Source organism: Tiliqua scincoides, chromosome 2 (assembly GCF_035046505.1).
Source record: "Tiliqua scincoides isolate rTilSci1 chromosome 2, rTilSci1.hap2, whole genome shotgun sequence".
NCBI classification, from domain to species: Eukaryota; Metazoa; Chordata; class Lepidosauria; order Squamata; family Scincidae; genus Tiliqua; species Tiliqua scincoides.
The window spans coordinates 30,796,965-30,810,140 of record NC_089822.1 but is presented as its reverse complement, the minus strand read 5'-3'; the positions used below and the strand labels follow the sequence as shown (position 1 = coordinate 30,810,140).

General features: G+C 38.8%; 1 protein-coding gene across 2 annotated transcripts in view; it reads left to right on the top strand.

Annotated features, from left to right (window-relative positions):
• The window catches only part of IQGAP2 (IQ motif containing GTPase activating protein 2), an 82,088-nt gene extending 72,323 nt beyond the window's left edge, over positions 1-9,765 (top strand). For both annotated transcript variants that reach the window (XM_066613459.1, XM_066613458.1), the window contains 6 exons: positions 513-600; positions 4,107-4,319; positions 5,183-5,343; positions 6,078-6,218; positions 6,424-6,532; positions 8,942-9,765. In XM_066613459.1, coding sequence (XP_066469556.1) covers positions 513-600; positions 4,107-4,319; positions 5,183-5,343; positions 6,078-6,218; positions 6,424-6,532; positions 8,942-9,055 — 826 coding nt within the window. In that variant the 3' untranslated portion in view covers positions 9,056-9,765. The remainder of the gene's footprint in view (positions 1-512; positions 601-4,106; positions 4,320-5,182; positions 5,344-6,077; positions 6,219-6,423; positions 6,533-8,941) is intronic.
• Positions 9,766-13,176: the final 3,411 nt, after the last annotated feature.

Here is a 13,176-nt window from a genome sequence, read left to right as displayed (position 1 = left end):
AAAAAGTGATTAAAGTTTAGTAGAGGTCCAAAATGCTTTGATAGCCCTGGCTACCCATGTACCTACTTCTTTACCCCCCTTCCATTCTTCAAGGCAAGTGACTGGTGTATTGTTTTTATTTGGACCACCTTGTAATGAAAACATTTTCAAATGTAATGAAAACATTTTCATTTAGCTTGCTCAAGGTAAATTCACCAATAAACAGATGGCACCATTAAAAAAAATCTTTACTGCAATTCATAAAATAGCAGAGAAAGCAATAAAATAATCCTATTAATAACTTATAATGCCCAGTGTAAACCGAATCCCCTTATGTTGGCAATGGGTTTTCTAAGATGACATTGTTTATGCAGGCCTTGACGCTCAACACTACACAGCTGTGAAGCACAACAAGCCCTTTAGGAAAACTGGATTACTTTTTTGTTTGCATTTCCTTGTTTATACTGTTTAGATTCTAAAATGTCCTTTACTATTAAACAGTTTCTGAGTTGTCATTTATTTCTTGATGTAAGGACAAAAAGGCTTATTGTTGACGTGATAAGAGCTCAGCCAGGAGAGACCCTTTCAAAAATCTTGGAAACACCAGCATCTGAACTTCAGGTAACTAACCCTTTTCTATCTGGGTAGGGTGCCTCATAGGAGGAGAGGCCACTCCTGTCTTTTCTCTTCTTGTTTCCCTCCTAGTCCCCAGTAGGGGAGGTTGCCTATTAGGGGCAACTCAAGGTCTTTAGGGCCTCAAAAGTTTAGGCGGGGAAGGAATTATCCTACTCTGAAACCTCCTCCACCGGCCCTTGGGTCTCCATCAGTGGGCATGATGCAGCTGCAGAGACTCTGTTGGGGGTGTTCCTCCCTGCGCTGCCCTTGGTGTTCTTGGCCGAGTGTGCTTGGCCGTCCTCCAGATGGATCAAGCAGCTAAAGTCTCCAGAACACCAGGATGAGTTGGTTAAATAACTTTAGTTATATCATTGGTAACCGTGTCAGAACAAATAGAATTGTTTTCTAAGACACTCCATTACTTTTTTTTTAATCAGAAGACGGCATTACGAAGAACAAGTTTACGCTTAAGAAAGTTGGTAATCTCATTTTCAGTGAATAAATGTAATGGAATAATATTTATATTTGTATACCACCTTGTATACCAAGGAAGTTGGGCCAGCATTCATGGTGATTCTTTTGTCCTCCAGCCCCTTTTTATCCACACAACAGCACTGTGAGACATTAGATTGAGGTTTGAACTGGAGTCTCGCCAACTCTAACTCTAACCACTATGCCATACTGGCTGTTTTTAACATTCTCTTTTTAAACAAGACAGTTTGCAAACATAGCTGTTGTAAATCAATTTTTAAAACATTTGGAACTAAACATTTTTTCATTGCTTTATGCCAAAACTTACTTTCAGAGCACCACTTAATTGCAAATACTTCTTACATATTGTCTATTTTATGGAAAATCCTATATTGATGCTTCTTTAAGTGTTCCAGATAATACAGTACTTTTTATGAGCTTTGTACATGATTGAAACATGACACTTCAGACTTTCTGAATTTATTTACTTATGTGTATAAACAAGCAGCAATTTTCAGAAATGGTGTGGGATATTTTAAAATGTTTTGCGTGCTTTTCATGCTGTGTGTTTTCAAGATGTTCAAGAATCTTTGTAAAAAGTAAATATACATAAATTTACAGTTTTGCCTGAGAATAATTTTTTGAATACTCTGCAAGTGGGGAAAAAAATCTGAACATAGAAGCATCTAGAACAATGGTTCCAAACTCCTTAGCTCTGGGACCCACTTTTTAAAACAACAATCTGTTTCAACCCACATAGCTTTACTAGAGAAAAAGAGATCTAGAAAGAAATAATATTAATTAATTATGAAAATAATAATCAGGGTCCTGTGCTCCTGAGGTTGCTAGTGACCTTACATATACAGGTTGAGACTAATTATTCACGTGGGTTCTGTTCCAAGCACACACCTGAATGGCAAAAAAATGCACTATAGCAAATCAATTTTAAAAACAAAGTTTCTTTGCTCCAGTGATTTAAAAACAGCCTTGCTGACCCTTGTGATGTAAGGTAAAAGTCATTAAGAAGACAATCCATCAATCAGTCGTCCTTCAAGAGCTTACAAAGGCACTTCACTCAGCCCCTCCCTTCACCAATGCAAAATGATCACCTTTCTTTCAGGTGTTCAGGAGGAAGGGAGGGGTCGCCTGGAGAGAGAAGGATTGATGGATTGTCAGCCAGTTGCCCCCTCTCTCTCATTAAGGAGGCTATTGTTACAGGACTGTTCAGTTTTTTAAACTGATTTTAAAGGGATGCATTTTTCCCCTACTCCAGGGATCAGCACATTCCTTCTCATTTGCAGGGGCCATTCGTGTTGAGTCAAATCTGTGTAAAAAAATCTGTGTATAAATAGGCTGGACCTGTAGTATATGTGTGCAGACATTTGCTAGACTCTCCTTAGAAATGGAGTTTGGAGACTGATCCCCCAAACCTTCACAGTCATTCCAGGTTACCCGGAAGGCTAAACTAGAGAGCAAGATGCCCAGTTAGGGACTCCCAGACCAGACAAAAGGCTGAAACTGGGTTCACACGTGATCTACTACAGCATGCCAATTATTAGAGAAAATCAGAAAATGTGACATTTTAATTTTGGGGTATGAAGATTACCTTGTACCACAACATAGCATTCCAGCCATGAGAACACTCTTTATATCCAGATTGCCCCCTGCTATAATTTTCTTCTGCAAACAGGGAAAGGGTACTTGCAAAGTTTTTTGTTTTTAATATTTCAGAAACTTTTTGCAACCCACCAAAAATCGGCCCATGTCCCACTGGTGGTTCCTGACCCATAGTTTTGGAAATCTCTGATCTAGAAGCTTCTATGCTTTCTAGTAAACAAAAGCAATAAAGTAATAAAGGCTGAAGGAACTAGGGACATGTTTAACAAAGAAAAGATAGCAAAGGGAAGACATTTTCCTATGTTTAAAGATGCTCCTGGGAAGATAACAGTTGTTTATGCTTTCCTTTGCATTTTAATTATGAAATAATTTACCCAGGGAGGTTATACAATTTCTTCCTTTCCAGGTTTTCACAGCAGGATTGCAGAGGCATCTGTTAGGGAAGTTGTGGGTATAACAGGTTAAGCTAATGAAATGTGAGCATGTACACTACAAGTGGAGTGGTCAGCATGGAATTTTGGCACATAGAGACAGAAGTAATGCAAATGGGTTCACATAGTTGCAGCATGGTGAGGACTTGTAAGTCCTACAGTGCTCATGCTGAGCTATTGTTTCTGCATTCTTCATCATTCTTCTGGGTTGACTTTTAGTGTGCTTGTCAAAAGGTTGGCTACCTTTAGACTAGATGGTCCTTCATGTTCACTCCTACCAAATGCAATAAACCCTCTTGTGTGCAATCGTAAGCAGTGGTCTGTACACAGTGGCTTTTACTTTTCAATCTAGGGTGGACCCCCTCTTTATGATGGGAATCCTTTTTGGAGACACAATTGTATTGTGAAAATATTGTCGTGTGAACCCAATAACACATCTTTTCCTATTAATTCTAAGGCCTCAAATTCTGCCATGGAACTAAACTATTTTCCTCTCTAAAAAGTGATTTGATAGGTGCCTGCTGTGCTCTTTAGAGGCCATGGTTATGTTAAACATGCTGCTTAGGAGCTAAGGGACACTTTTAAAAGGTTTGCATTTTCCTTTGCTTTGCCTCTTTCCCACAACTCATGCACAACCATGACATTAACAAACGGAAACGCTACTTAAAAGCCTTATCTTTGCATCTGCCTTCGTAAGCTGCTTCCCTCAAACACACAGCTGTGATATTTAAATACACTGAGACACTACCAAATATGCTGAGTGGCTTATCTATCACCCATGGGAGTCTGTTGGCAGAAATCATAAGCTCATCACACAGTAAATAACTGTCCTATAGTTAACTTTGTTTTGCCTTGGACAGTCCATCATGAATGATCACATTGTGAACCCATCATAAAGCAGGGACCTACTGTTTATGGAAACATTATTAGCACATGAGTCATATAGTTGATGTACATTGTTGTTTGTATTTAATAAACTGCCTTTTCTCATAGGAAGCTGAACACATCAAAGTCATAGAAAAACGTGCAATCTTGGATTCTAAAACTCCAGAGAAAATGAAACACAGTCAATCTGTTCTTGAAGAAGGCCAACTCCCATTAGAACAGAAGAAAAGGAAAATACAGAGGAACCTCAGGACACTGGAACAGGCTGGGCTGGTTTCATCTGAAAACAAATACCAAGAAATCATCAATGAAATTGCTAAGGTTACTGGAATAGTTGCATTTCTTTAACTTTTTCTGCCTCTTCATCTCTTAAATTCATGTTAAAGAGAAAAAATTTTCAAAATCATTATGATGTGTATTTGAAAGAAAATTAAATTACATATAATAAATGGTAGATATAAGCAGAAGAGCAGAGAATTTGTAGCCAGCTCCAGTATATGTTGGTCCTTTAGCATGACTTCTACTGTAGCCCTACCAGCTTCAACTGGAAGTCTTGCATACCCCAGTTTTTTTGGAAATACTCTAATTTGCACTTTCCCAATCCTCAGTGCATGGTGGTTACTCAGTGATAAAGGAATTTGTGTGTTTGAGTGTGTGTACATGTTTCTTTGCAAGAGAACTTTGTGTATGTTTCCTTTGTATGTCCCAGCATTTGGTGTTTATCCAACAGATGTGGGTTGATCCTTGATTCAAATTAAGTCCTGTGTAGCTTCAAAATGAGGAACTACTAACATGTAGAATATGATCATGGGAGTGTCCACTGGCCAATGAGTTCCAATAACCTTTGCTACTGGCAGGTGACAGTAACCAAAAAAAATCAAACAATTGTGTCAGTACTTAATAGGTTGGCTTAAAGAACATGTAGACTTAATGTGAGTTTAAGGGTGATATTCAGCTGCTCCAGAATAGTTCATCTGGAGTCATTAGCCAGTGGCACTGCTCAAGAACAAACTGTTTGTCAGTTTTTAAAAATGTGTTCAAGCAGTGTCTAAGCAGCTTCTCTATTAATTTAAATTAGAAACTTGACTTGTTCTGTGGAGATAACACGCGAATGTGAAAGATTATCTTTCTCTGATCTCTTTAAATCAGATCTAATTAACACTTTTTTCAAAAACTTTCTTTAGGATATCCGAAATCAAAGAAGATACAGACACCATCGAAAAGCAGAGTTGGTGAAACTTCAACAAACATTGAATGCACTTAATTCGAAGAAAGCTTTCTACGAAGATCAAATAAATTATTACAACACTTACATTAAAACCTGTTTAGATAATTTAACAAGAAAGTGAGTGTAAAATACTTTTTTTTCAAAAGAAATTCAGAGTTTTGCCAATATGTCTGGAAAGCTTCCTTGTATCGGGTTATGTAATTGTCTAAAAACCAAGACTGTTTCAAACCAATCAGAATTTGAGTGGTCTAAATATTACACTTTAATGGGGTAAAATGTTTAAAATATTTATATTATCCAGTGATCAGATTTCTTCATACAGGGCTTTAGGACCAACTTGTATATCTTTCCACTTAATACATTCATGTGTAAAACAAATTATCTCCTCTGTTGGTGCTTACCCAGTGGAACTGGTTGTGTGGAATTGCATTTACCCCACTGTTACCAAACATGCAGTAACAGCATATAGTGCTAACCTTCTCCTTGCTGCACCTCTGATTGCTGGATGTCCTGGAAGGTGGGACATCTTCTTACCTGGGCAGCTGGACAGTCTGTAGTTTCTGGCTCTTCCCTGGAGCAGCAGTTACATATTAAAGCTGTTGGGGCACAGTGCTATAAAATATCTGCTCTAGTCCTTGGTTTCTGTTTCTGCTTATGAGTACACTATTTCAGAATTGAATCATTTAGCAATGTGTGGTTACATTTGCCCGTTTGGTTTGTTTTTTAAAGTAGAATATGAGAAGTATATTGATTGTATCACTTCTAAATCTGAAGCTAAGATTTAGCACCTTTCTTAAGAAAAATTGTGCTACCTATATGGCACTAACATTTATAACTCTTACTTTTTACAGAAATTCGCGGAGGTCAATCAAATTAAACGGAAAAGAGGAGGAGAAAGGAAACAAACTTAAGAATATTTCACTGAAGTATACAGCTGCAAGGCTACATGAAAAGGGGGTTATTCTAGGAATTGATGAACTTCAGCCTAACCAGTAGGTTTTGCATTCGATGCGTCTGGTGCATTAGTTCTGTCAGTTACCTGTAAATATTTAATAGTTGTACTCTAATGGTTATAGAATTTTAGAGCTGCATCGTTTGTGATTTTTTTTTTCTCATTTCATTTTTATTTGTAGTTTTCAGATCAGTGTTTTAAACATCAGGCATTCACCCATAAAAATATTTTCTTTTTCTTGTAAGGTTTAAGAATGTTATGTTTGAAATTACACCTGGTCAAGAAGTAGGTGACTTTGATATCAAAGCAAAATTCTTGGGTGTGGAGATGGAAAAGGTGCAGCTCCATTTTCAGGTAAATCTCAATTATTTGAACTATGTTTCATTAAAGAAAGGCCTGTGTAGACTTTAGTATGAGCAGGAGTGCAGCAGAAAGATAATGGTCAGAATTCAAACACTTGCACAACACCAAAAGGGGTTTTGGATTATTTCTCTACAGGTGGGCCTTGGTATCCGTGGGGGATCTGTTCTCAGATCCCCCTTAGATACAGAAAATTGTGGATAATCAAATCCGTGGTCTTCGGTCCCTTAAGCCCTTCCGATGTCCCTCAGAATCTTCCCCAGGCCTCAGAACTTTGGGAAACCAGACGTAGCATTTTTTGAACCGAAACAACCATTATGAAGCTTGCAGAGGCAGCACGCAGACACAAGCTGCCACTGCAGGCTTCAGAAAGCCCCCAGAGGCGACCAGAGCACAGCTACAGTTGCCTTCGGAGTGTTCAGGTGGGGTCATGTCTGGCCCAACCTGGGTCCGGGGGACCTGTGTTGGGCCAGGTCCACACGTGTAAAATCCGCGCATAAACAGGTTTAAAACAAACTGTTTAAAACAAACAATCACTGGCAATGCCCATAATTGTTCTTTAGACCTTTGCCATGGTTATTACTCATATGTTGTGAGGCAGTCTACCCTCTTTCCCTCAGTCTTAGTATCAGTTGCAATTCTGAATTCTATGTAGAGCGTGATTGCACAAGTATCATGGGTACCTGCTACATTATCTCTGTAACACCACTGCTAACAATCTCTATAACCCACTTCAAGTGCTAGTGTTATCTTGTGAACTTCTAAGTTTTTTTTTTGCATAGCTTACATGCTGTCCCCCAAATCTAGCATAAGAATTTGTCACTCATTTGATGTAATAAAAAAGTCAGATATTTATAATGTTCCACCACCACGCCACAATGCCCTGCTATTTGGAGAATACTTTTATCTTTGATTTCTTATTTAAACTGTGCAGTTCCAGTGTTGGAGCACAGATCTTTCCCAGATTATAGAAGGCAAAACCTGGGAATAAAACTACCATCCTGCAGAGCAAGGCTATTCAGGGCCATCTAGCTACCATCTTCTATTTCCTACAACTGCTCTAGCAAAAGCATAATACTACAGGAAGAAGTCTAAGTACGAGATATATAAATAACTTGAAATATTAGTAACAGGAGAAGAGATGGCCAGTGGAATAAAAGCATTATAACTGAAACAAAAGAGTTGAAACAAAATAACTGAAACAAAACTGAAACAAAATAATTGACAAAGGCTGTTCTGCATTTAGAGGGTTCAAAGCATTTCACATACCTATAGTGCTGGTGAAATTATTGAAATAATGTAAGTATTTATTCCCATATTGAGAGAGATGAGAGCTAATGTGGTGGTAGACTTGGATTTGGTTCCTCACTCAGCCATGAAGTTTACAGGGTGACACTGGATCAATCAGTATCTCCAAACCTAGCTTACCTTAACAGAACTGGTGTGAGGATAAAACTGGGGAAGAATAATGTTCGCCTTCCTTGGAGAAAGGACAACATAAACTACAACCCTCTTCCCTCTACCTGCAAACTTGAGAGTCCTGTGGCACTTTCAAGACTAAAACAATTATTTCTGCAAAAGCTTTTATGGACCTGTTGTGTCTAAAGAAATGAACTGTCACTTATATTTGGTTTTTAAGGTCCCACAGGACTCTTTTTTTGTTGTTGTCTCAGACAAATACTGCTCTGGAGCTTGATTTCAAAAATGTAACCTGGGAAAAAAGGTGGAAGTTTGCACCCCTCATCATACACAGCTGGGTTGAATGAGCTCTATCACTGTTGGAGACCAGGAAGAGTGATGAGGAATTTAGCTTTGTGCAAAATCCTGAATGTGGTTTAATACGTATTTTTCCTGCATACTTCTTGATGGCTTATTTATTTCTTCCACCCACAAGCACACACACATAGTATCATGATTTTATTTCATTTTCTCTAGATTCCAAATGAACATTGGATTTTAATACAGGCATACCCTGGTATATGTGGGGGTTCTGGAAACCCCCATCCCCACACTGAAATTCAACTGAAATCTTGGATACCAGAGAACACCAGCTCACCCTGTGGAGGTGAGAGGAGCTCTGCTCCCCTATCCTCCAAAGGGTCTTCTGAGCCCAGCAGAGGTTGTGCATGTCCATCCACGGGGTCACATACTGGGGGGGGGGGTCCCATAGACCCAATCCGCAGATAAGTAAATCTGCTGATACAGTATCCATGGATACCGGGGACCCGCCTGTACAAGCAGTGCTTTAAAAATATTATTTGGGGTTTTCTGGGTGTAGGGGTGTGAGTGGAGATTTTTAACTTGTTTTCTGTATGTGTAATTATATTGAAACCTAAATGAAATATATTTTAAAATTATTGAAATATAATTTGAATTAAACACTCTTTTTCTTTATTATTGTAGGATTTGCTTCAAATGCAGTATGAGGGTGTCTCTGTAATGAAAATGTTTGATAGAGCTAAAGTGAATGTTAACCTTCTCATATTCTTGCTGAACAAGAAATTCTATGGAAAATGAAGACTGATGCTATCTTGGACACTGGTTCAAATTAAATCCCAGTTCTGGATCTTGGCTTTTAACCACTTGAAGCTATTTACAGCAGACTCTTTTCTTCAAGGATGTCCATAAGAATGTACTTATGTGCCTTTTTCATCCTTTGATAATTCAGTAGAAAAATAAGGAAATACAAATCAGCTTAAAACACTTCCAGATTTCTGTGGTGTTGGTACTTAATTAAAAAGGATATGATTTTGTGGTATCCAAATATTGTCTGATTTTTTAAAATATATATATGCAGGGCATTTATTTGAACAGCATATAGAGAGATCCTTTCCCAATAAAAAATATATATGTATCCCAGTTACCAAATATAGTTTTATTTAGGCAATTATTCATAGGAAAAAGTCCTCCTTTGTGTCTCTAAAGAATAGCTTTGGCAAATACTACTTAAATGCTATAGCTCTTTTCCAGAGACTTGTCAAATGTAAAGTGAATTTATCGTGCAATTCAAAGTTTTGTAGGTGATTATAAATTTAACATTTACTGTATAAAATATATATTTTGCAATTCATTCCTACTAAAAATGCACTACTGCCTCATCGGAATCTTCTATACACAGCCTTTTAATTTAAGTGTAAAGGGGAAATTTGAATAGTAATCAGTTTTTTCCAATGTACTTGGGGTATTTTGAAGAAATTAATTGTGCCTGGCTTTTTTGTAAGAAAAGAGAAAATCCATAAATAAAATACAATGAATCAGCATTTTGTTGAGTTGTCAGAGTTTTCTTTGTTGTAGTAGTTTTTGATAACTAATTTTGTAAGAACTGGTGAACAGTGCTATGATGTGCTTGCTAATGAAAGAGTGGAAACTTCAAGGATTATCTAAGGGAGAATTTGGGTCCCTTAAAGAAAAAAGGGATAAAAATACTGTAAATAAATTTTCTACTTCCACTCAACCAGTATAGACTTCCTCAGGCTGCTTTTGGTAAGCTTGATTTGCTGTCTTATTGGGGATTTTAAGGAAGAGGTATCTTGGAGGCTGTTGGTTTGGGGAGCCAACAGAAGAAAAAATTCCTAGAAGCCCAAAAAGGTTTTTGTCTTGGTTCTTTAGTGACTATTGTGCAGAGCTCTTCTGAGAAAAACCTATATGCAAAGTATTGACTCTGAATAGCAAGGGAGGTACAGTATTCCCCACAATTGCCAAATTCCTACATAAGGCCCCCTGTAAGTAGAGGAGGAGAATGGTGTTAAGAATATTAGTGGGCTCAGATATCTGAGGGAGTATTCATCAGAATCTTGAAGGGAAATAAACTTGAATTCTTCACCCAGAGTACACTAATACAATCAGCTTGCATCTTACATGTGCTTAACTTGTGTGAATTAAAGTACAATATATGTGTTTAGCCAAAAAAAGAAAAAGCAACACTTTAAATAGTGCAGGCAATTCTGCCCACACACCGAGTATATATCCTTGAGAGTATGTGAGATGGGAAAATGACTCTGCTGTTCCCTCAGTCATCTCACTTCCTGCCTATGTCTCTTGTAGTGTGATTTTAGTTTTTAAAGAAACAGTAAGTTTTTAAGAATAATTTTGACTATACAGGTCCAGCCTTGTTATACACGGAATTTTTATACATGGATTTGACTCAACATGAATGGCCCCTGCATTCCTTTAAAATCAGTTTTAAAAACTGAACAATAACCTCCTTAATGAGGGGGGGGCAGCTGACTGACAATCCATCAATCCTCTCTCCAGACGACCCCTCCCCCTGAGCAGGATCACTTTGCATTGATGAAGGGAGGGACTGAGTGAAGTGCCTTTCTAAGCTCTTGGAGGAGGACTGATTGATGGATTGTCTTCTTAATGACTCTTATCTTACATCACAAAGGTCAGCAAAGCTGTTTTTAAATCAAAGAAACTTATTTTTGTCTTGTGTACTGACTTCAGTTTCCTAACTCACACACAAAATGACTGTTTCCATCCTCATGGGACATTTGGTACAATGCCAGATAAGAGTAGTTTCTGTTTGATGAACTTCTTCAGACCTCTGCCAAAGAAAGTCGTTTAGGCTTATGCCAGATGCTTTTTGAAAACTAACATGATTTGAAATATACAAATCCATAGGCTACAACTGGTCAACCAGCAACTGTCTAAAGAGAACGAGGCAGCCAAATTTCCACCTTATTTTTGCAAACCCTTAAATAGAACTGGGTTAGGGATGCTTGCTCAAGGACAGATTCTTACGTCCTCACAGCTTAATATCTGTCATAGGCCTGATCTACACAGCAAATGAGATGGTTGAATGGGCTTGGACCAGTCTAGACTGTAGGTCAGTATTTCTTAACCTGTGGTACTTGAGGCAGTGTCTGGTGGTACTCATGCAACCCCTATACTCATGCAACACCTTCTGTCCAGCAGCAAGACCAATGAGGCAACACAGCAAACTCTTTCAACCACTCTGAGGCTCTTACTAGTGTTTATGTCATATTTGGTCTCCCAACCCAGAAGCAACTGGTTATGACATCACCAGTTACTTTCGGTGGTACTTCCAATAGGTGGACCATTGGTGGCACAGTAGGGTGGTACAGTGGTACAGTAGGGGATAAACATTGAGAAATGTTGATTTAGGTCAAGACATAATTTATGGACATTGAGAAATGCTGCTGTAAGTAGTGGCATTTATGTGTAAATGTTCAACTATATGAAAATGTGCTGCAAGTAGGAAACTAGCACAGCCTGCTCACTCTTGTGCTAATTTACTAATTGGAGGGAGTTCTTAGAGAACCATTTTAAGTGCTCCCTTCCCCCTTCCACAAACACACAATCTGAAGTAAATATAACTATCCACAATTATGCTGCAACCAGATACATGATGTATCCAGATATACGTTTCCATTTGCATGACTGCTGGATTTATTTTTACAGCTCAATATTCTATGTACACTGTGCAGTGGAATGTGTGAACAGTCCCAGAGTCTGTTTCATCACCTTTGGTGTCTGCACCTCATTTGGAACACTTTGCAGGTGTTGACGGGACCTCAGTCACAGTTGAAAGAGGCGTGCTGTAGTAAGCCTGGCAGAAATTTAAAAGGGCAGGGGGTAGCATGCACAGTGGCATAGCTAGAAGGGGTCCAAAGCAGTAAGTTTTGCAGGGATCCTCACTGCAGTGTGCAAGTTGCCCCTCCCCTTTGGAGCCATTCCAAAACAGGCATCTCTTTTGCTCCCACTCCCTGGAATGGCTCTGAAGCGGAGGGGCCTCTTGCACGTTGCAGTGAGGTTCCCTACAAGTAGGGTGACCAGATGTCCTCTTTTTCCAGAACATGTCCTCATTTTTTAGCCTCATGTCTTGGAAAAGAACTTAAATGTCCTCCATTTCGCTGTGAGCAGGCTGTGCACAGCCTCCTTGCATTTCATAAATTACGTATGTATTATGCAAAGCCTGATGACATTTCTTTTTGGACAAGCCTTCTGAGTTCTTGGCCTTCTTAACATCTTTTAACATGCAGTTCAGAAGCTTGGGCTTTTTGTCAACTGCTCCTGTTGCTTTTACACTTTTTATTGTCTGCTGCTTTTAGGATGTTTGTTGTAAATGTTTTTACCTTGTTTTTAATTGTTTTTTAATGTTGTAAGCTGCCTTAGGTCCCTTGGGGGAGAAAGGCGGAATATAAATGTAATAAATAAAATAAAAATAATAGTTTTAAATTTAATAAGTGATATAGTGTTTAACCACCTGAAATCAATCTATGAGTGTCCTTAGCTTTGATTTAGTCATGTCCTACATTTTCCTTGGATGTTCTACATGTTGGGGTGCCTGGTCCTCTTTGACAGTTATGACATCTGGTCGCTCTGCCTGCAAGACTTGGTGTTTCGCACCCCCTCTAGCTACGCCACTGGGGCATGCTGTATACTTAAAGCACGGATTCGCTGAAGTGGGAGTGAATAGGAGGTGGCAAACCCAGATACATGCTCGGTGGAATACAAACAAGGATGGTGTGATTTGGGTGTGTGTGTGTGTGTAAGCAGTTGTAAAAGTGAAGTAACCAGTAACATGCAAGCGTGCAAAAGGGAGGGGGCGGTGGCTTCTCCTCGGTTCAGACCCGCCTCCTCCTCATACGCCGCCTCCTGGGGCGGAGACACTG